The following is a 24,185-nucleotide window of genomic DNA, read 5'->3' as shown; positions in this document are numbered from 1 at the left end:
CTAAAACATCATAAAGAACTGTGTGACTCTGAGGTTTAGAATAATGAAAAAAAGGAAAAAAAAAACATTTAATAGTGCAATTAGTAGGCTGTACAGCCAAGGGCTGAGGATAAGAGTGACTAGGAGCATAGTAGATGGAATTATGAGAGCAAATGATTTAGAAATACCAGCTAATCAAAGGGTGATTAAAGGACATGGACCTGATGGAGAGGGTCCAGAGGAGGGCTACAAAAATGATCAGGGGGTTGGAGCAGCTCTGCCATGAGGACAGGCTGAGGGAGCTGGGGGTGTTCAGCCTGGAGAAGAGAAGAGGCTCCAGGGAGACCTAGTAGCAGCCTGCCAGTACCTGAAGGGGGCTACAGGAAGGCTGCAGAGAGACTGTTTGCAAAGGCCTGCAGGGACAGGACCAGGGGCAATGGCTTCAAAGTAGAGCCAAAACAGAGGAGATTTAGATTGGATGTTAGGAACAAATTCTGCACTATGAGGGTGGTAGAACACTGGAACAGGTTGCCCAGGGAGGTGGTTGAGGCTCCTTCCCTGGAGATAGTCCAGGTGAGGCTCAACAAGGCCATGAGCAACCTGATCTAGTTGGGGATGTCCCTGCTGACTGCAGGGAGGTCGGACTGGATGAGCTTTGGAGGTCTGTTCCAGCCCAGACCATTCTGTGATTCTATGATTGCCCAGAGAGGTGGTTGAGGCTCCTTCCCTGGAGATATTGAAGGTGAGGCTGGACAGGGCTCTGGGCAACCTGATCTAGTGCAGGATGTCCCTGCTGACTGCAGAGGGGGTGGGACTGGATGACCTTAGGAGGTCCCTTGCAACCCAGACTATTCTGTGATTCTGTGATGATTGAATGAACATATGAGAAAATGTGAATGCAAATTGAATGTGAAGGCAGGAGAATCACTCTGATCATCCAAGTTTTCACTTCCAATCTCCTACATATTTTCCTGTTTGGGACCACAGGTGTCTAGCATAGCATGCTCAGTTCTTCAACAGACCGACTGCTACTTGTATAAATTGCTTTTAAATCACTTCAGGTATCCTGTAGAGCTTAGTGTCATTGAGGTGTTCCTGGGGAAGATTCAAAACCTTCAAGGTGTTAAACGGTGCACAGTAAATAAAGGTACTCACTAAGCACAAATGTTGAAAGGTGTTGGATGCATTCCTGTGTGATCTGCTCTAGGTGATCGTGCTCTGGCAGGGAGCTGGACTGGATGAGCTTTTGAGGTCCCTTCCAACCCTTAATATACTGTGATTCTGTGATTCTGCAAAATATCTGAGGGCTGGGTGTCAAGAAGGAAGGGACAGCTTCTTCTCACTTGCACCATGTAATAGGACAAGGGGCAATGGATGGAAACTACAGCACAGGAGGTTCCACCTCAACATGAGGAGGAACTTCTTTACTGTAAGGGTCCCAGAGCACTGGAACAGGGTGCCCAGAGAGGTTGTGGAGTCTCCTTCTCTGGAGACTCTCAAGCCCTGTCTGGATGTGTTCCTGTGTGACCTGTGCTGGATTCTATGGTCCTGCTCTGGCAGGACTCAGTGATCTTCGGAGGTCCCTTCCAAGCCCTAATATCCTGTGAGCTTATGAAATTACTTGGAGGCTGATGGAACTATATAAAAACCATTCCCAAGTAATAACAGTGATTTTGATGCCCTTCAGAAAGATACATGTTAACTGGATATTATCTCCTTTCCATGGGGCTTCATCAATTTGGCCCTTAGCTACATGATGGTAGTTTTCTTTTGCTTTAGCATTTCTGTTTCCTGACTCCCATTCCAAGGCTTCTAATATCCTTAAAATTTTAGTCACTTGGATAAGCATCACAGGATGAAAGTCTCCAGAGAAGGAGTCTGCACAACCTCTCTGGGGAGCCTGTTCCAGTGCTCTGTGACCCTTACAGTTAAAGAAGTTCTTCCTCACGTTGAGGTGGAACCTCCTGTAGTTTATATCCATTGCCCCTTGTCCTATCCCAGGGCACAACTGAGATGAGCCTGTCCCCTTCCTTCCTGACCCCCAGCCCTCAGATATATATAGGCATTTAGTAGATCCCCTGTCAGCCTTCACTTCTCCAGACTAAAAAGCCTCAGCATTATTTCCATCTTAAAATTTAAAAGGTTTTTCTTTCTCAGAAGTTGCTGTTGACTTTTGGAAGGAGTCTATCATCGCCGTGGAATAAAAAAGGGCTGTGAAGGAAACTGGGTTTGTATCTGTCCTCTTGCAACTCAAATTACTCCTTGAGTTACTCTAGTTACTACTGAATCAGCAATACATCAGTGAGTTTCCAACTTTTGAAGGCTGAAGCTAGCAATTTTTTTTTGGTTGTTTTTTTTTTTTAAGGGGGTAAGAGGGGGAACTTAGCCTTCACTTCTGTCACATTTGAAGCCATTAGAAATGACAGGCATTGAGAATCTCTTAAGATTCAGTGTATAAAGACTCTGCTTTCTCCATAATTCTACTGCATTTTTGACAATGCTTGGACCATTTTTCCTCTTTATCCAGTCTGGAGGCTCCCTACTGTCTGTGCTGTAAAGCTTTCAGAGGCGACTTCCCAGGAACGTAAGAAGCCAATTAAATCCCAGCCAATAATCCGCAGACAGCAGCTATTTAAGAGTTGGGTGAATTTAACACAAAGTTTGATTGCATAAGAAATATTATTTACATTTTGTGTAGTATTAGTGTAGAGCAATGATCTATAAGCTGTGCATGAGTTTTAGAGTACAGGAGAGAGAAAAAGGGAGCAGTGTGCAGCAGTGGCCGTGGCTGTACGTGGCCATTTCTTGTGCTGGAAGAGCAGTCCTGTGCTTGATGCTTTCTCTGGAGTTTTTCTTCCTCTTTTACTCTGCATTTATTTGAAAGTAAAGGGACAAACAATGAGGGAAGGATCTTGCACACATTTGCAGCAATAAGACTGAAATCTCTGTTGCCACCAGGGCTCTAGAAAAGCTGTGGGAGAGGTACAGGGCGTTGCTAAGCAACACCGCATGGCCACAGATAGTATTTTTCTTTTAATTTATTTATTCTTCAGTTTGAGTGTGTCCTGCTTGGAGCCATTTGGGTAATAGTTAAGCAAGCACACAGAAATCAGAGAGCTGCAGGAGTGGAATAAAGGAATACAGTATAAAAGAATAAGAAAGGAAAAGCCATTACGCAGAATGAAAGAGGCTGAGGGAAATCGAATAATTAATAAGGACTAGAGGGAAAAAAGTAAACAAATGTGGGGAAAGAGAACAGGAGAGGGGAAAAAAACAACACAAACCCCCAAGTAATTAAGGAATAAAAAAAAAAAAAGAAAAGATAGGGTATTGCTGACGAAAAATTAAAAATTGGATGCTTAGTGTATCCACAAGGGAAACTGCTGTGTAAGGACAAGAATTAGAAATTAGAGATAAAAATTACTTTGAAGAGAAAAAAGGAGAAATTTGGTAATGATGTGAAAAGAGTAAGGATTGTTGTTTCTTTTGGCTTTGCAGCCATCCTGCTCGGTTTGCACATAGGCAATGATAGCAGTGGCACTCAAGAGATGGGGACTGATTAAGTCCAATATATTTTCCAGAGAGGAAAAATAGTTTGAAGTAAAAGTTTCAGAATTGTTTAGAAAATGTTTTAAGTCTGTGTGTGTGAAAGCAGTGTTTTGCAAACTGCATGATTACATTTTATTGTAAAATGAGGATGGTTGGGCTAAGGATGCTAGGTTAAGCCATGGCTGGGGGGAGGGCAGGGATTGTTCAGACTCCTTAAGTTAAAACAGGTTAAGCAGGGCCAGGTCCACATGTGCAGTGTTCAGGGAGCTAAAAGCCATTCACTTGCAGTAGCTGGAGCCACTTCTAGGCTTGAAAGCATCACAGACATGTGAGGATCCTGCACCTGGGGAGGAATAACAGCAGGCACCAGGACAGGTTAGAGGCTGCCCTGCTGGAAAGCAGCTCCACAGAGAACGATCTTGGAGTGCTGGTGGGCAGCAAGTTCTGCATGGGACAACAATGTGCCCTGGTGGCCAAGAGAGCCAATGGGATCCCGGGGTGCAGCAAGAAAAGTGTGGCCAGCAGGGCTAGGGAGGTTCTTCACCCCCTCTGCTCTGCCCTGCTGAGACCACCCCTGCAATACTGTGTCCAGTTTTGGGCTCCCCAGGTCAAGAGAGACAGAGACCTGCTGGAGAGAGCACGAGGATGCTTAGGGGACTTGAGCATCTCCCCTGTGAAGAGAGACTGAGAGCCCTGGGGCTGTTTAGTCTGGAGAAGAGAAGGCTGAGAGGGGATCTGATCAATGTCTTATCAATAGCTGAGGAATGGGTGTCAAGTGGAGGGGGCCAAGCTCCTTTCAGTGGTGCACAGTAATAAGGAACAATAGATACAAACTTGAACATAGAAGGTTTCAGGTCAACATGAGGAGAAACTTTCCAGTGAGGATGACAGAGCCCTGGAGCAGGCTGCTCAGGGAGGTTGTGGAGTCTCCTTCTCTGGAGACATTCAAAACCTGCTTGGATGCATTCCTGTGTGGTCTGCCCTGGGTGATCCTGCTTTGGCAGGGGGGTGGGACCTGATGGTCTCTGGAGGTCCCTTCCAACCTCTAACATTCTGTGATTGTGTGAAAATGCTGTGGAAGAGCCAGTCCTGCTGAGAGAACTCTGAGCTAGGTAGCTGAGGAACTGTGCTCCCTAGGAGGAGCACTGCTTGTGGGATCTGAGCTACACTCCTCCAAGGAGCAAGGAGTCCTAGACTAGCTCATATCAAGGAGCCTTGCATCACAGGGTTCTTTTGGTTGGTTGTTTAGGGTTTTTTTGTGGGTGGGTGGGTGGGTTTTTTTTGGTGTTTCTTTTGTTTTGTTTTGTTTTGTTTTTTACCTCCTTTTCTGGTGAATCTTGACTCCCTGTGTCCCTGCTTCTTTGGGAACTGCAGGGAAGATGTTTGCTCAGTGCTTTTGGTCATGCTTGCATTGCTTGTGTCAACTTGAATGTAGCAATCTTTTGAGAGGCTGAAGGGGAATACAGCATTCTGAGCTGTCTTGAGGGTAGGCCAGAAGGTTTTGGCAGAAGAAAACTCTTCAGGTTGAGACAAAAGAAATTCCAAAGGAGTAAAACCTTACCAAGCAGCCAGTTAGATAGGACACAGAACTAGAAGGGTGCATAGTGCCATAATGAGGTATTGGGTTGTGGGATCCTCTTCTCTCTAAGGTGGTAAATGGACGTGAGACCTGAGGCTGTATATCCTGGATGTTATTTTCAAGCTGCATGTGAATACACAGCTTACAGCAGCCTTCCTCTAATGCTCTGGAAATCTTCACTGTGAAAAGAGCTTTATTAGAGTTGCCTACTGCCAACTCTAGCTACACACAAACACTGTTCATTCCTGTGGAAAGGAAAGTTCAGATACAACTCATTGCCGTCACTTTGTATTGGGAAATTCTCAAGATTATTAAACATCTATTTATTAAACATGTATGGTATCTTGTTAAAAAAACAAACAAAGAAACAAAACAAACCAGAAAACTCTTATTTGAGCATTTTTTCCTTGGTTTTCATTCTGTCTGTGTGTCTGTAAATAGATGACACAACAGATGGTGGTGATAACTTCATAGGATCTGCAGCATTGTACTGGCCTCATACCTCTGATTTTCTGAATGTTTTTTCACAGGGGAAAAACATTTTACAGCAACAGCATTGCTACTGTTCTGCTTTGTTGTTTCCCCCTGCCCCTACCTGCTGAGACCTGACTTTCCACCTCCTTACACTGACTGGGGTGCATTAAGAGGAATGTGTGCAGCAGATTGAGAGAGGTTCTCCTCCTCCTCCACTCTGCCTTGGTGAGACCTCACCTGGAATATTGCATCCAGCTCTGGGCTCCCCAGTTGAAGAGGGACAGGGATCTGCTGGAGAGAGTCCTACAGAAGGGATGCTGAAGGGCCTGATGAGGAGAGGCTGAAAGCCCTGGAGCTGTTTAGTCTAGAGAGAAGACTGAGAGGGGATTTAATCAATGTTTACAAATACCTGAGGGCTGGGGGTCAAGAGAGGGAAAAGGCTCTGTTCAGTTGCACCCTGGGATAGGACAAGGGGCAATGGATAGAAATTACAGCACAGGAGGTTCCACCTCAACATGAGGAGGAACTTCTTCACTGTGAGGGTCCCAGAGCACTGGAACAGGCTGCCCAGAGAGGTTGTGGAGTCTCCTTCTCTGGAGCCTTTCCAGCCCTGTCTGGATGTGTTCCTGTGTGACCTGTGCTGGATTCTCTGGTCCTGCTCTGGCAGGGGGGTTGGACTCGAAGTTCTCTGGAGGTCCCTTCCAGGCCCTGCCATCCTGTTTGTATCCATTACTCCTTGTCCTATCACAGGGTGCAACTAAGGAGAGCCTGTCCCCTTCCTTCCTGACACCTCCAGGAAAGCAGGGTCCAGCATGTGTGAGAGTTACTGGGAAAACAAACCACCAAACTTCTGAACATTTCCCTTTTCCTTTCCTCAGATTTTTATCTTGACAAGCTGCAGAGGTGGTGCCCAGGTGAACCTCATGAGGTTCAATAAGAGCAAGTGCAGGGTTCTGCACCTGGGATGGAACAATCCTCCCCATCAATACAGGCTGGGGGAGGAAGGGATAGAAAGCAGCCCTGAGGAAAAGGACTTGGGGGTGCTGATGGATGAGAAGCTGGACAGGAGCAGGCAGGGTGAGCTTGCAGCAAAGAATGCAAATCACATCCTGGGCTGCATCCAAAGCAGTGTTGCCAGCAGAGCCAGAGAGGTGATTCTGCGACTTTGCTCTGCTGAGACCTCACCTGGAGTACTGTGTACAGCTCTGGAGCCCTCAACACAGGAGGGACATGGACCTGATGGAGAGGGTCCAGAGAAGGGTCACAAAAATGATCAGGGGGTTGGAGCAGCTCTCTTATGCGGACAGGCTGAGGGAGCTGGGGGTGTTCAGCCTGGAGAAGAGAAGGCTCCAGGGAGACCTAATAGCAGCCTGCCAGTACCTGAAGGGGAACTACAAGAAGGCTGCAGAGAGACTGTTTGCAAAGGCCAGCAGGGACAGGACAAGAGGCAGTGGCTTCAAACTAGAGCAGAGCAGATTGAGATTGGATGTGAGGAACAAGTTCTGCACCATGAGGGTAGTGGAACACTGGAACAGGTTGCCCAGGGAGGTGGTTGCAGCTCCTTCCCTGGAGATATTGAAGGTAAGGCTCAATGAGGCTCTGGGCAGCCTGATCTAGTTGGGGATGTCCCTGCTGAATGTGGGGAATTTGGACTGGATGACCTTTGGAGGCCCCTTCCAGCCCAGACCATTCTATGACTGATTCTATGATTCTATGAATATGCCCTTGGTCACCTGGGGTCAGCTGTGCTGGCTGTGTCCCCTCCCAGCTTCTGATGCACTCCCAGCCTGCTCCCTGGTGGGGTGCTGTGGGAAGCAGAAGTTTTTGACTCTGTCTAAGCTCTGCTCAGCAATAACAGAAGCATCTCTGTGTTATCAACAGCGCTTTCAGCACAAATCCAAAACACAGCCCCTTACTACTGTGAGGAAAATGAACTCCATGCAGCCAAAGCCAGCACTCTTGCCTGCTCAGTTCTCTTAATTATTTAGGAAAGAAGCTTATGCAAAACAGAGAAATAGCTTAGGTAGATTAGCTTCTGCAGAATTGGTTGGGAAAATGATGCCTTGTTGTGTTGTATTTTTTTTTTTTTTTTAATATTGAGACAACTACAGGGAGCTGTAGTGCAGGATCAACAAAGAACCATCAAAGAAAATGTTTTATGGTGACACTTTGGAGAAATACTGTCGCTGGAGGGTAAAGTTTGCCCTGTAAGAGATGAGAGGTGGCCTCTTGGTCTCAGGAAGCAAACCTGCCTCATGTAATTTGCTTTTGTTCTGCTACAGGAGATGAAACTGCATTGTTTCAGGGTGGTGGTTGAGCATTTTGCTGTAACTTTAATTTTTGAAGAGCTCTTATCTTTAACAGACAGGTGGCTCTCTTATATTTAAAAATTCCCTAGCTGTGCCTGGAAAAATAAGAAGGATCCTGTAAAAATAAGAAAATTCTGAAAAATAAGAAAGATCCTCAAATATGTAGGGTTAATTCCTCAAATCTAAAAAAAAGCAAGTGCTTTGGGGTATGTGTTTTATTTTTCTTAAGCTCTTTGTTGAAGGTCAAGACTGTAATCTGTTCCTTAGGAGTACAGTTCTACTTGCATTTTAAAGATTCTTCATCTTTCCCAAGTTATGAGCTCTGTAAATGTTAATTCTCAATATGAGTCTGGTCTTTACCTACATACCCTCTTTTTATTTAATCTTGATGAGTCAGGGGAATATTTGCCTAAGCAGAGCAAAGAATACCAAGGGAAAAGCAAGCTAGGGTGAGGTACAGGAAAGTAGTGGGAAGGAAGGGAATACAGTGTTTGGGATTTCTATTTTGTTTTGTTCTTAATCTTTACTTAGTTATCTTTTCCATGGTCAGGTGAAAATAGTACATTCAGAAATTCTGGTTAGAGCCTGCATCTCTTTCCTTAGACTACATACCCTGAAAGAATTAAACTGTAAACTTGTGCTGTGAGTACTGGAAAATCAAAAGGGTCCAACCGTCAAGAATCAGTCACAGACAGGATCTGGAACTTCTCTGATGGCTCTCATGTAGTGCTCAGGAAAGAAGGCAAGAAGGCAGGACTGCAGTTCCACTGAAAAAGGAAGTATCTAAATGAAACCTGTTGTATTCTAACACATTCTGTATATTGTTTCCTGCTACAGACCCTTATCCTTTTTAGTTCCCCAAGCTTTCTCTTTAAATTTTGAGTCACAATTTCCTGCTACAGAGCCTTATCCTAGACAGGGAAGCAGCCTGAAATGTGTCCTTTCAGATGGAGAGGGACTGGGAGCTTCTTCCCAAGCCCTGTTGTTCATCTGCTGATCAAGTTTAACATTTCTTTTAGGAAGAGAAAGAAAAAAGTAGGAGAGGCAAAGGTTTTCCTTTTAGTTCCCAAAGTTTTCTCTTTTAATTTTGAGTCTCAAGGTGAGGAGCATTATAAAAAGTCCTACCTAGTGGCATCACCTCTGTTTTCTGCTGCTTTAGTATTTCTAGCTATGACTCTGCTCTCTTGCATATCTTCTGTAGCTTTTTCTTCTTCCTCTTCCTTTTTTTTCTTCTTTTTTCCCCCCTCTTCCCACTTTTTTGTTTTTTTTTTTCTATTTTTTTTTTCTATTTTTTTTCTTTTTTTCTTTTCTTCTTTTTTTTTACTGTTTTTTTTCTACTTGTTTCTTTTTTCCTTGTTGCTTACCTTGTTTTTTTTCTTTTGTTTGTTTTTTCTTTATCCTAGTTTGTTTTTTCTTTATCCTAGTTTGTTTTTTCTTTTTCCTAGTTTGTTTTTTCTTTTTCCTAGTTTGTTTTTTCTTTTTCCTAGTTTGTTTTTTCTTTTTTTCTTTTTTTTTCCTTTTTTTTTTTTTTTCTTCATTTTCCTTTTTTTTGCCCCCTCAGCTCTTTGGTCTGCTATTTGTGTGGCACGCTTGCTCTTTTCAGAATGTCTTTTCTCATCCTCCCTGTATCACTGCTGTCTGATGTGTTATCCATTTCCAAAACATGTGGTGTCTGCACCTGCTCTGACAACAGCAAGCTGAATGCAAGCAGGATACCATACCCTATGTGAACATGAAGGCTGTTAAAGTTTTGCCACTTGAAATTTGTGCATGAAAAGGCAGCTAGAAGAATACCATTTCAGTCTGGAAAAATCTCTCACAGTCCTAGGAAAATTGCAAACTGAAGCATTTGTGTTTGTTTAACAAATCATTAACTTTTTATAGTTCTCTGTCTTTAAGGATTGCACCATATTTTAACCTGGCAAAGCTCTGAAAAATTCCCAAGTTTCCTGTGTCTACCTTGGAATTCCTGGTTACATTGACAGTGTTTCTGGTAATTAATAACAGACCCACACTCACAGTTTCAGAACATACCTCGTTGTCTTGGTTTAAAGAGCTTATAGAAATAATTCTACTCCCAAAAGAAGTACAATGAAGAGGCTATAGTTGAACTGGAGAGAAATACAGAACTTGTATTCAAAAATACACAGGAAAATACAGAACACATGAATTCTTAGCATCTAATACATATACAAGATATGTGAAAACCCCCACAGAAACCTTCCCCCCAACCAGACTATACCACAACTCCCCAGCCAGCTGCTCCTTTTCTCTCCACCTGGGGTCTAACAGACGCCCTAGGGTTCTTTCTTCCCCCTCATTGCTAGGCTGGATTCAGGCTGGCCAGGCCTGAACCTGCCTTTCCTTATTCCCTGGCATTAGACCTAAACAGGCCAAGATTGTACAGTAAAAATTAGTCAGGCTTTGAAGGCCACAAGGAAGGCTGGAACCATCCTCCCCCCACACCAGATAAGGGAGCTCAGTGTGTCCAGGGACAAAAAAAGGGGAAGAAAGAGAAAGAGAACAACTTTGCAACCAGATTTATAGAGATGCAGGATTTTTGGGAGGAAATACAAAGATTACACCTTCTGGACACTCTGTACCTTCTGGAGGACTGCAGCTTTGTGGCTTTCTTCAGGGCAACCAGCTCAAACTGGGACACTCATGCATCAGAGTTTTCTACTATCAGTCCTGTTTTAGCAATATAGTGGTACTTGGTCCTTGTAGACACTCCAGCTCCACACATGGAGGTCCCAGGTGCAATTCACAGGCATTGGGGCATCTGTGAAAGAGAAGAAAGGAAACCTGCTTGGTTTCATCTTAACCACCATAATTTGGTTAAAGGTGGATATAAGTTCTTTACCATGAGGATGGTGGAGCACTGCAACAGGTTGCCTGGGGAGGTAGTTAAAACCCCATCCCTGGACATATTCAAGGTGAGGCTGGACAGGGCTCTGGGCAACCTACCTAGTTGAGGATGTCCCTGCTGAGTGCAGAGGGACTAGATAAGCTTTGGAGGTCCCTTGCAACCCAACCCATTATATGATTCTATGATTCTGATTCTTTTTTGTCGAGAGAATGTAATACTTTGTGTTTGAGTTTGTATGTGCACTAATTTTAGCACCTTAAAAATAATATTCCTTTAAAAAAAACTGAGAAACATTAACATAGTTGTGTTAATTAGGCACTGATTGCACCCACCTACCACTCTATGCAGCTGGTTTTCTGCTGGAAGTTTGCTGGTTTTGATGTGTTAATATCTGTAATTTTCAGAGAGCCTGTCTGACCAATGTGAGTGTATCACCGTGGTGGGTTGAAATTACCCCCCAACTAATTGGGATAATTACCCCCAGAATAAATTGCTCAGACCAGCTCAGTTTGGGATGGGAGCAAATGAAGCTCTATGTGCAAGCAAACTACACTCTTAAACATATGAAATGCAATGAGTATGTACAAGATATACAATAGATGTACAATATATGTACATTTACAAAACCACAGAAACTCCTCAGACCCCCCTGGACAGATCTAGGGGACCCATTCACCTTTTCCCCCACTCCCTCCCTCCTTCTTGTTACCTTACACAGCAGTCAAAACAGAGATCCCCTGGCAAGGCTGTGGAAAAGAGAGAGAAGTTGCAAGCAGAAGTGACAGAAGAAGAGAAAAGAGAGAACTGTTTCTGCCTCTGCTCTATATCCCCATTAGCAGTCCAATGATTTCTATAGACCTTAGCATTATTTTCCTTTTGTATCCAATGGTACTAATTTTTTCAGTCTTTGCAGTCAGGGACTAGGCTCAAACTGGAACAATCACATAACAAAAGAAATGTTGTAACAAATGTTCATGCATTATGCATGCCATACTGTCAAATGGTATGTAAATACCTGAGGGCTCAATAGACTTTCTGTAGATATTAGGAGTATGTAGCTATTAAAACACAGATCTATTTTTCCTTAGTGAACAGTTGGTTAGGTATCAGTTTTCAGCTGCTTTTCCCCCAGTTTGGGAGAACAACCCCTGGAGAATGAGTCACAGCAAATAGGAAGGAGGAATTCCGTGGGCAGATACTGCACAGATCATAATACCTTACAGTTAGGATCAAACAATCCTTTTACTGGTTGAGTTTTTCAGGATGAATTCCTTTGGCAAATGGCATTGGTTTGGTCTGATTGCTGGATATGAAGACAGTAGAAGGAGGCTTCCTGCGTGGAAGGCAGCTATTGGCTACTGAATAATGAATTAGAATCAATACAAAATGACTACGAAGCCATTTTGCCCTACAGCAGATGGATGCTTAAGCCTCTGAGAGAAGATCAGTGGAACTATTTAGCTCTTTGTGTTGTTTTAGTGTAAAAGGCAGTCTGTTCCAAATCAAGAGAGGAGGCTGTGAAGAATATTTACGTTTCATTGGACTGAAGCAGTCTTATATAAGTTTGCATCAAAAGCAGTCGATGGGCTATGGCAAATTCATAACAATTGTCTATTAGTCTGGTTCTAATAATTTTTCCTTGGCATGTAATCCTGTTTAATTAGATTCTACTCTCTCTGTTGTTTCAAGATTCCATAAACTGGAGTCTTATATACCAGCTGCTAAAGCAGGAGTTACTGTCTCAATGATATTCACAATGAGTATTTGGAAGGTTTACAATTATACCCTTGCTAATAAATTGTGCTATTTTCCCCAACAGTTTTAAAGTGCTAATCTTCAGAAGGCATTTTAAAATTAGCTAAAATTCTGTCAAGAGATTTACAAAAATTGTTAGCGTGAAGATAATTATGTCACAGTCCTTGGACTCCAACTCTGATTGTGTGCATAAATCAGAAAATGTCAGCTGTGTTTTCCCTTAATAATTATCCTTGCAGCAATGTATTCCAGTTTAGATTACTGTTATAATGTTGCCTTAGGTTTGTAAAACACAAGTTAGTTGTTTCTAAAGTTTTCTGCCTGTGAAAGAGTTCACATTTCCAGAATAATAAGTGATTGTGGGGCTTAACATTTTATGCAGCAAGAATAAGATCAACCTGAAAATAAGCACTTTTTTGATTGTTTGTTTGGTGTGCAGTCCTCCAAAGAAGTCATCTTTTTTAATTACAGCTTTGTTAAAGAGATCAGTTGGACAGTGTGGCAAATTGCCTCAAAAGACCTAGCTAATGTGGGCAGCCTTGAGGCACCTGTGGGACTTGATTTGTGAAGGTATCAGAGCATCACAGTACATTAGAGATTGGAGGGGACCTCCAGAGATCATCCAGTCCAACCCCCCTGCCAGAGCAGGATCATCCAGGGTAGTCTGCACAGGAATTCATCCAGGTGGGTTTGGAAAGTCTCCAGAGAAGGAGACTCCACAACCTCTCTGGGTAGCCTGTTCCAGGGCTCTGTCACCCTCACTGCAAAGAAGTTTCTCCTCATGTTGAGGTGAAATCTTCTGTGTTCTAGTTTGAACCCATTGTTCCTTGTCTTATCACTTTGAACCATCTAAAAGAGCCTGGCCCCCTCCTCCTGACACCCACCCCTCAGCTATTGACAGACATTGATCAGATCCCCTCTCAGCTTTCTCTTCTCCAGACTAAACACCCCCAGGGCTCTCAGTCTCTCTTCACAGGGGAGATGCTTCTATGTTCAAGCTTCTACCTGTTGTTTCTTGTTGTATTTTTTTGACTAATACTTGAGGCTTCTGTTGCTGAATCTGTAGAGGATGTAGGTACTTAAGAGTAGATTCTGTAGGTCCCAAAAAGTTTTGACAATTCATCACTGGAGCTTACCTCCTTAAAGGTAACTGACTGAAATGTCAGAGGGAACTGCTACGTCCTTCAGAAGCTGGACCAGGCTGTCTCATTTGAAGCACTCAGAAATTTAGGTACAAATACATCTAATATGCATATTTTTGACTGCATAAACAGTAAAATATTAAGACACAACAGAAGTCTGTAGGAACTTTGTTTTATGGATAATATAGGAGGTAACAGGAGAAGAATGGATTTGTTTTAGTATTAGCAGCAATAGTAAATACATAGTGAAAAAGTGAGAGGAGTTTCAGTTGCTCTATGTTCCTTATGGTTAATGCACAGAGAACACTCAAGAGTAAAAATGTGAGATTCACTTTCCAAAATCATAGAATTACGGAATGGTCTGGGCTAGAAGGGACCTCCAAAGCTCATCCATTCCAACCTCCCTGCAGTCATCAGGGACATCCCCAACTAGATCAGGTTGCCCAGGGCCTCATTGAGCCTCACCTTCAATATCTGCAGGGAAGGAGCCTCAACCACCTCCTTGGGCAACCTTTCCAGTGTTCCACCACTCTCATAGTAACAAACTTGTTTCTAACATCCAATTTAAATCTTCCCTTCTCTAGTTTGAAGCTGTTTCCCCTCATCCTGTCCCTGCAGGCCTTTGCAAACAGTCTCTCTCCATCCCTCTTGTAGCCCCCTTCAGGTACTGGAAGGTTGCTATTAGGTCTCCCTGGAGACTTCTCTTCTCCAGGCTGAACACCCCCAGCTCCCTCAGCCTGTCCTCATAGCAGAGCTGCTCCAACCCCCTGATCATTTTTGTGGCCCTCCTGTGGACCTTCTCCATCAGGTCCATGTCCTTCCTGTATGAGGGCTCCAGAGCTGTACACAACACTCCAGGTGAGGTCTCACCAGAGCAAAGCGGCAGGATCACCTCTTAAGATCTGCTGGCGGTGTATATTTTGATGCAGCCCAGGTTGCTATTGGCCTTCTGTGCTGCAAGCTCACACTGCCTGCTCATGTTTGGGGGAAAAAAAAATCAAGCTTTCTAAGAAAAATTCCTGAAAGCATGTGGAAACAAAGAATTCCAAGAATTTAGCAATCCTACTTACCTAAAGCCTTTTTTTGTCATGGAAGAAAGAGGGCTTTTGATTTGGCCATGCATCAGGAAGGAGATCTACCCAATCAATTGTGTAGGCTGCCTTAGGTCTTGGGTCAGATCAAAGATTTTATTTCCATTCTATCTCAAAATGTGTGTAAGACATCATCTCTGATACTAACACTTTTGAAAGTCTTATGTGAAGCACTTCAGGACAGAATTAAAATATCAGGCTGTGGCTGAGTGTGACCTCACTCATGTTTGGATGTAAGGTTTAAGGTTGGTTTTTGTGGAAGTGTAGCCACTTTTTATCAGTCCTGTATCCCAGAATGTATGACTTTGAGTTATGATTTATGATTCTATGAGTTATGATTCTAAAAAAATCTGACTCTTAGGCCTGTTGTGGCAGAGCAAAGGCATCAATGCTTTCATGATTTAAGGAGATCCTCAGTGGATATCTACAAATACCCAAATTTACACAGCACACTTGTGGAACATCTGTTCAGAAATGAGGAAGATAAATGATGAATGTATGAAGATGAGGATGAAGGAAGATTAATGTACAAATTCAGAAGCCTTTCTTGTCACAACCCACAAAACATGACATTTTTTTCCTGCTGTAAGTGTGAGAGCAAGGACTGTGTGATTACAATTCTGTATTTTCAGTTGTGGTAAGTGATAAAATTAATAATGAAGCTACTAATAAAATATTATCATAAAGTATGTCATTATAGCAGTTTTAGGAAAATCAGTAAATACCCAGTCCGGAAAACAGACTGCTGTTGGTTTCTGAGTTCCATTTGACCCAAGAAGCCAAATGGAGAATTGCTTTTCAGATGACTGTCAAGCAAAGAAGGCTGTCCTTTCCATCCAAGACTACAACATATACAAGAAAGCTAAGCTGAAGAATGTTTAGACATGTGTTGAAAAGTACAAATTCACTTTGGCCAGAATCCTAGGATTTTAATTTAAAACTAGAGTGATTCTTTCCTTTTTGTTGTTCAGTGATGTGAGTCAGTTTTACAGTGCCAAAGACCAAGAGTACTCTGGGCTTGGTACTTGACTGATGTTCTTAAAACTTCATTTATCTTTCTCATTTCTGATCAGATGTTCCACAAGTGTGCTCTGTAAATTTGGATATTTGTAGATATAACAGGCTCACAGGATCTTAGGGGTTGGAAGGGACCTCTGGAGATCTTCAAGTCCAACCCCCCTGCCAGAGCAGGACCAGAGAATCCAGCACAGGTCTCACAGGAACACATCCAGACAGGGCTGCAAAGGCTCCAGAGGAGACTCCACAACCTCTTTGGGCAGCCTGTTTCAGTGCCCTGGGACCCTTACAGTGAAGAAGTTCCTCCTCATGTTGAGGTGGAACCTCCTATGTGGTAGTTCTATCCATTGCCCCTTGTCTTATTAGAGGATGCACCTCAGCACAGGCTATCCCTGTCCCTTCCTTCCTGACCCCCAGCCCTCATAGACATTGATCAGATCCCCTCTCAGTCTTCTCCTCTCCAGACTGCACAGCCCCAGGGCTCTCAGCCTCTCCTCACCAGGCAGTGCTCCAGTCCCTTCAGCATCCTTGTAGCTCTCCCTTGGACACTCACCAGCAGATCCCTGTCCCTCTTGAACTGGGGAGCCCAGAACTGGATGCAATATTGCAGGTGAGGTTTCAGCAGGGCAGAGCAGAGGCGAAGGAGAACCTCCCTGAGTCTGCTGGACACACTCCTCTGAATGCACCCCAGGATCGCATTTGCTTTCTTGGCCACAAAGGCACATTGCTGTCCCATGCAGAACTTGTAATAATCCACTCTCCATCTCCCTTTTTAAATAGTCCTCATGTATTTTTAGTTAAGGTCTCATATGATAAGTAAGCCATTTGTTTGCATAGAAAATGTCTTCTCCACTGTCTCGCTTTGTGGTTAATTTAAAACCTTCCAAGGGCCACAAGGATGATCAGAGGGGTGGAGCTCCTCTGCTATGAGGAGAGACTGAAAGAGTTGGGGCTGTTGAGTCTGGAGAAGAGAAGGCTCCGAGGTGACCTTCTTGTGGCCTTCTAGGATCTGAAGGGGGCTACAAGAAAGCTGGGGAGGGACTTTTTAGGCTATCAGGTAGTGACAGGACCAGGGGGAATGGAACAAACCTGGAAGTGGGGAGATTCAGGCTGGATGTTAGGAAGAAGTTCTTCCCCATGAGAGTGGTGAGAGCCTGGAATGGGTTGTCCAGGGAGGTGGTTGAGGCCCCATCCCTGGAGGTGTTTAAGGCCAGGCTTAACAATGTGGATGTGGCTGTGAGCAACCTGCTGTAGTGTGAGGTGTCCCTGCCCATGGCAGGGGGGGGTTGGAACTGGATGATCCTTGAGGTCCCTTCCAACCCTGACTGATTCTATGATTTTATGATTCTATTTATCTGGAATCCTTAAGCCATTTGTTTATATATCAAATATCTCCTCCCCTCTCTTGCTTTTTTGGTTAATTTAAAACCTTCACGCCAGAATCCTTTAAGAAGTAGTATTTAGACTGCTGTGGCTTTTTGACATACAATGGTAGTTTGACTTATGATGACTGTGTCCCTAATTACATCTCTGTGCTTATTTTTCCTCCTGCACTTCTCAAAGACAATATTTAGTTTAGTATCATCCAGCACTATGGCTCTGCCAACAGTGATGACATATAGAGCACTGTATAATTATTGAATCATAGAGTTAAATCTTCTAGGCTTTATCTATAGCCACAGAAAATAACTTGGCAGTATGCCACCAAACCAAATTTTTTTCTCTTTTTTTACATTTTTTTTCACTGCTTCTGTTTTGATTTTGATTTTTTTTTACTTTAGCTGCTGCTCAGAATGAAGCACCTGGGAGGTTAATTGCTCATTACACTTGAATCTGTGAAATATTATGGGCCAAAATGTACTGCCCTGTGCAAGGTGTTTATAGGTACTAACCTGTTTTTTAGTATAGATAATAGCAGGAGCTCAGTTTTGCTACTGATTTAATACTTAAGAATGTAAAGCTCACTCTGGTCACGGTTTACTGAAATTTCATCATTTCCCAGATAGATTGTCCAAAGGATTCTCATGATCCCAAATTCATTTGTGTTGGTAGCCTTTCTTATAAAGCAATAAACTTTCTGACAATCTATAAATGTAGGCATTTTGGAGAATAAATCTTGTGAAGAATGACTGAAGGAGCTGGGGCTGCTTAGTGTGAAACAGAGGAGGCTGAGGGGAGACCTCATGGCTCTCTACAGCTACCTGAAAGGAGGTTGTGGAGAGGTTGGTGCTGGTCTCTTCTCACAAGTAATTAGTGATAGAGCAAGAGAGAATGTCCTCAAGCTGCAGCAGGGCAGGTGCAGACTGGAGAGCAGGAAGAATTTTTTCCCATCAAGAGTGGTCAGGCATTGGAATGTGCTGCCCAGGGAGGTGGTGGAGTCCCCAAGGCTGGGTGTGTTTAAAGGTGATTTGGATGTGGTGCTTGGAGCTATGGTTTAGAGGTGACCCTTGTAGAGTAGGGTTCTGGGTTGGACTTGGTGATCCTGAGAGTCTTTTCCAACCTGAGTGTTTCTCTGGTGATTGTGTAAAGTGTGAGTGGATACTCAGCCCCATGCAAAGTGACTATTATGCATCTGTAGCTATGCTTCCATTTGGTATTTCAGACAGCCTGCTCTCTTCTCACTGAGAGAATCCAGCATACTCTCCTGGATGGTTGCAGTTGGAACTGGAAAGCAGTGGGTGTGATTGATACTTGCTCACTCTCCTGTTCAGGATGTATGCAGTAACTGGTGACACAGCACTGAGTTTTTAGTTCATTTTTTTTTTCTAACGGTGAAATCATTTGCTCTTCAGCTGCCGTTCCTTGGGTGAGAGGTATTTTGCTGAAAGGAACTGGGAAGGATGCTATCCAGAGATGATTCTCAGAAATGCTAGGCATAAGTTCATCTTTCTGCCAAATGGATTGGTACAACATCTACTATTTGAGTCTAGAAAATTTGTTCCATTCTTTTGTTCTGGGCTATCTATTAATTTTCACATTGTGTTTGTAGTTAGATGGAATATTTGTGTGTTAAGGCTACATAATCATAGTGTTTTCTTTAGAAATGGGCTACCTCTGTTGCCCTTCAGATGATGAATGCAGTACAGGTCAGACAGACAAAGAAGAAACCCCAGCTGAACTTCACTCTTTTCAGCATTTTCCACGTGGAGAGCATCAGTTTGTACAATACTGAGGAGATTTAGTTGTGTTTGATAAAAACCTCATCTGCCTTGCATTCTCTCTTTCTGTGTGGCTTTATACCACAAGGTCAAGAGAAATGAACTGCGTGATGTTCAGATTTTCTGAACCTGTGCTGAGGTGCTGGTGGCACAGGATTGTTAAGTCTCCCCTCATCACAGGTATTTTCAGTTTGTTCTTTAGTAATTATTATTGTTGATTTGAATCTTTTTTTGTGTGTTTTAAATGTCTGACCTGCCTGTATATGCTTGGAGCTGAAGGTCAACCTGTGCTGACCTGAAGAATAGAATACTTCGTTGTAGAGCTTCCCTGTCTTTCTCTCATAAATAAACCCTTGGAATTTTTTAGTGGGAGTTTGCCACACAAGGACAGTCCATTGGGTAAACAAAGAAAAAAACATCAGATTAGCCATGGGCAGCCTGCTCTAGTTGAGGATGTCCCTGATGACTGCAGGGAGGTTGGACTAGATGGTGAGGGACTTTGTAGGGTGTCAGGTGATGATAGGACTGGGGGGAATGGAGCAAAACTAGAAATTGGTAGATTCAGATTGAACGTTAGGAAGAAGTTCTTCCCCATGAGGGTGGTGAGACACTGGCACAGGTTGCCCAGGGAGGTGGTGGAAGCCTCATCCCTGGAGGTTTTTGCAGCTGGGCTGGATGTGGCTCTGAGCAACCTGATCTAGTGTGATCATCCTCCCAAGACTTTCCTAAGGCAAGGCTACTAAATTAGTACCCATAAGAGTGAGGAATGTTAAGATTTGTACAAAGGAAGCTGCTTACAGAGTGAGACAAAGATAAGAGTTCTCTTGGGAGAATCAAGGACCAAACTAAATATTCTTGAGCACCATCTCCTGCCATCAGGAATGCCCAGTACTGCTTGTCTATTAGTGTGAGGTGTCCCTGCCCAGGGCAGGGGGGCTGGAACTGGCTGATCCTCGAGGTCCCTTCCAACCCTGACAATTCTGTGATTCTATGATTCTAGTGTGAGGTGTTGTATTAGTTTGGGGTTAAATTAGTAAGGCGGGAATGATAAAAATCTAGTTATTTTTATTTTCCCAAAACTATGTACAAAACTGATAAAAAGTTATTTACAGCTTCTATTCGGTTGCGAATTCTTCCAGGATGCTTACGGCAATTTTTGACACAATTCAGAGAGTTCAGAGTCTGGAAAAGGCTCAGACACAAATAGCTTCACCCACTTATAAATCAAAGGCCGGCCAATAACCCTTAGGGAGATATGAGCAGGCCAGGGTTTACTCACGAGAATCGGAGGAGAAATTTGGAGATGTTCCCTAGCTCGCTCTCTCTGCTGACAGGCTCCAGAAACTGGCCAGTTGTGATCCAGTTCGAGGCTCAGGCTTTCCGCAATCGGTCCCAGGGAGAGCGAAATGGTAGGCAGGTCCCAGGCTGGCGGGGGCAGGCAGATCTCATGGCCGGCGGGGGCAGGCAGGTCTCATGGCCGGCGGGGGCAGGCAGGTCCCAGGCCGGCGGGGGCAGGCAGGTCTCACGCAGCCGGGGTAGGCAGGTCCCAGGCTGGCGGGGGCAGGCAGATCTCATGGCTGGCGGGGGCAGGCAAGTCCCAGGCTGGCGGGGCAGGCAGGTCTCACGCAGCCGGGGTAGGCAGGTCCCAGGCTGGCGGGGCAGGCAGGTCCCAGGCTGGGCCGGTCCGGGGAGAAGTGAGCAAGAGCGGCGAGCGATGAGCGCCCAAAATATCGGAGCCGAGATGAGCAGCCCCGACACACGGGTGAGCAGTGTGAAACTGAGAGCCCCCACTGCTCCCTGCGCACCCTTTTATACATTACTCGACAAGCTGTTCAGGCCAAAATGTGAAATATTCTCCTTACCACATTTCCAAATCCCAGAGGGCTTCTCCCCACCGGTAAATACCTGTGGGGCCTCCACCCAGCGGGGACAATAGGTGGTTCTTGCTGTTACCAGGACAGGGGAAGAGCGTTTCACACCTTGTCTCCTCTATTCAGACCTCTGGCTGATAGACAAGGAGGAAAGGTGGGGGATTTGGAGCACCCTGCAACAGGTGTCCCTGCCCATGACAGGGGGATTGCAACTGGATGATCCTTGAGGCCCCTTCAAACCCTGACAATTCTATGATTCTATGATTCTAGCTGACCTTTGGAGGTCCCTTCTGGCCCAGACCATTCTATGATTCTATGGCTCTGTGATTCTCTGATAAGATTTGCTACTCATACTTAAACCATGCATCGCTTTTTTTATAAAGAAAAAAGACTGCAGAGTTCCAAATGTAGATTTGTTTGTTTCTCCTGCTCATAAATGTGTTGTTAAAAGCATGAAAACTTCTTTATTAAAAAGTCTATACTTTTGTTTAAGAATAATGAGAGTTTAAATGTTCGTTGGACAAGCTAAAATATGTTGTTTGGCCATTTGCAAATACCTGATTATTTCCTTTCCAGTGATGCTTTTGTAGCCTCGAATTGAAGGCAATTATAAAAATAAAGAATCAATGCACAACAGAATCAACGATAGGAAACTTGTATTGTGGTAATTACAACTCTCTTTTAGATGTGAACTGGAAATTAATTCAGATACCTAAAAGCTGTGAAAGCAATGTTATCAAATAATAGCACTCTTATTTTTTTTAAAGCTCCTGCATGAAGAGCCTGACAATCCTGGCTTCAAGGCTGTTAGCAATAGCAACTATGCAGCTTGCGAGTTGTGGTTCTTTCACACCCTTACAGCAAAATTATGCCTCCCAGAGGGAGCTTTTGGTATTGGAGAAAGGTGCAACCTAAAAGCTTCTCTTGTTGAGGGAACAGAAGAAAAGAAACAGCACTCTGGATTAATGGAGCCAGTCATACATTTGATAACAATTAACAGAATATAGCAAAGTTTCGTTTCATTTGCAGTCACTAAATGTTTGACTTCGTGTTACTCCTAGATATACCAGAGAGGTCTAATCTGGAAGGAAACATGAAGTGGTTGAGGTGCCTATAAACAAGTTCTGTTTTGCTTGTAAAATTAAATTAAACAGGAATTAAATCTGATGAATTCGTTCCCACAGCACTGCCCGTTTCATTGGGGCAGAGTTAGTGACTTTTATTATCATTCTGAAAGGCATGTTTAGATTTCTCTCCTCATCTGTGTGTTTGTGTAGAGTAGCTTTGCATGGTGATAAAGGAAAAATTAATTTTTCTTCAGAGAAGGGGAGGGGGAGACAAAAAAAAGTAAAAAGTCCATACATTTCATTATGGAAAATTGATAAGATAATTTCCATGGCAACCATATAATAAGATTCCTGTTTACTTTGTTTCTGAGTTCTCAGTGTCTTCTTCATGACTCCCGTGTAATTAAACCAGAATGGATAATATGAGGCTGCATGAGGGAAACCAATTTGGTCTGCCTGCTGTCGAATGATGTTAATACAGGTGCACTGTGGTGCCTGAGAGCCTCACATGGATTTCTCTGTTTGTGGTAGGACTGTGGGAAACTAGAAAATAATTTTGACGACATCAAGCACACGACTCTTAGTGAGCGAGGAGCACTTCGAGAAGCAATGAGGTAAGTCTGGGTCACCATAGCAACAGTCACAGATGTGGTGAAGAAAGAGTCATTCTTCATTATTGGGGGAACAAATGAGTTCATTGCCACCATTCAGCTCTATTCTCTAAGGTATTAATTTGTCAGTGGAGAGGCTTCCCTTGAGGCTGTACTTTGGTTTTGAAGCTGCATAAATGTTAAGCCTGACTGCACAGTAAAAAACGTAAATGTTTAATTTGTTATTTAAAATGCTTAAGGGGTGCCTTGCTTTGTATTTATCCTAAACTGGGAGCGGGTGAAAATATTGTTCATCTAAATTCTGTAAGTGTTAACCCAGTTGTACAGCGGTGTTTGAACAAACCTGGCTTTGCTTTTAAATTGAATTTGATTTTCATGCATGTACTTCCTGCCTTCTCTGATTTTTATCACCAGATTTAGACGATTTTGGGTGTGCTAATGGAATATTAAAACCCAGCTGGTCCTTCACTGTACTGTAGAAATGTATATTTTGCTTCATATCCTCATATCAATGCCTGCTAAGTATATGAACATGTACAGGCAGCACACGAATCTTCTGTCACTCTTCCTTGTGCTGTAGAGTATATGGGGACAGGACTCCAAAGAGACTTGCTGGCTGTAGTATCTGGAATAGGAAATGAGTACTCTGCTGAAAGGTAGTGGAATCAGACCTGAATTTTCTAAAGTAACTCACCAAATAATCAGGATGATGTTAATTATGCTATTATCTGTGGGTCAGAAAATTATAATAGCCTGTACATTTAAAGGTATGAAAGTTGGATAGTAAAAGGTAACGATGCAAAGGTAGTAAAATTATGGAATCAGAGAATTGTCAGGGTTGGAAAGGACCTCAAGGATCATCCAGTTCCAACAACCCTGCCATGGGCAGGGACACCTCACACTACATCAGGTTGCTCACAGCCACATCCAGCCTGGATGCAAAAACCTCCAGGGATGAGGCTTCCACCACCTCCCTGGGCACCCTGTGCCAGTGTCTCACCACTCTCATGGGGAAGAATTTCTTCCTAACATCCAATCTGAATCTACCCATTTCTAGTTTTGCTCCATTCCCCCTAGTCCTATCACTCCCTGACACCCTCAAAAGTCCCTCCCCAGCTTTCTTGTAGCCCCCTTCAGATACTGGAAAGCCACAAGAAGATCTTCTCACTTGCCTGATACCAGAGTGACTTCTTAGTCTTGTCCTAACCCAGTAAAAAAAAAAAAAAAAAAACGCAACAAAGCAAGAAAAGAAAGAAAATCCAAGATGATAACAAAAAACCCACTGAGAATCTTCTCTAAAGACTAATTGCAGCCATTTGCTTTGATTGTGTTCATAATCCCTTTAAAATTTATGGCTGTGTGTGAATGGCTGTTTGCATGACTGACTTTATGTCTGTGGTTCTCTAGTCTGGTGTACCCTGCTATGAATAAGTCTTTATAGAGGGATTCTGACTGGACATGCAACCTGCCTAGCTTGAAGCTTTTCTTCATACCTTCAAATCACATAATTTCCTTTCTGATCATGTTGCAAGTAACTGTAAAAATAATGGCATTCACCTTTTTGATTGTGATTTCTGGCTTTCAGCTCATTTTGCTTCATACAGAATCACAGGAACATTCAGGCTGGAAAAGACCCCCAGGATCACCAAGTCCAACCCAGAATCCTACTCCACAAAGTTTCACCCCTAAATCAGATTCCAAAGTACCACATCCA

General features: G+C 43.5%; 1 protein-coding gene across 1 annotated transcript in view; it reads left to right on the top strand.

Annotated features, from left to right (window-relative positions):
* The window catches only part of DPYD (dihydropyrimidine dehydrogenase), a 605,351-nt gene that overhangs the window by 14,070 nt on the left and 567,096 nt on the right, over positions 1–24,185 (top strand). The window contains exon 3 of the mRNA XM_054384577.1: positions 22,392–22,474. Within this exon, the coding sequence (XP_054240552.1) occupies positions 22,392–22,474 (83 nt within the window). The remainder of the gene's footprint in view (positions 1–22,391; positions 22,475–24,185) is intronic.

The sequence above is a fragment of the Indicator indicator genome, chromosome 10 (genome assembly GCF_027791375.1).
Source record: "Indicator indicator isolate 239-I01 chromosome 10, UM_Iind_1.1, whole genome shotgun sequence".
NCBI classification, from domain to species: Eukaryota; Metazoa; Chordata; class Aves; order Piciformes; family Indicatoridae; genus Indicator; species Indicator indicator.
This window is presented reverse-complemented; position numbering and strand designations above follow the sequence as displayed.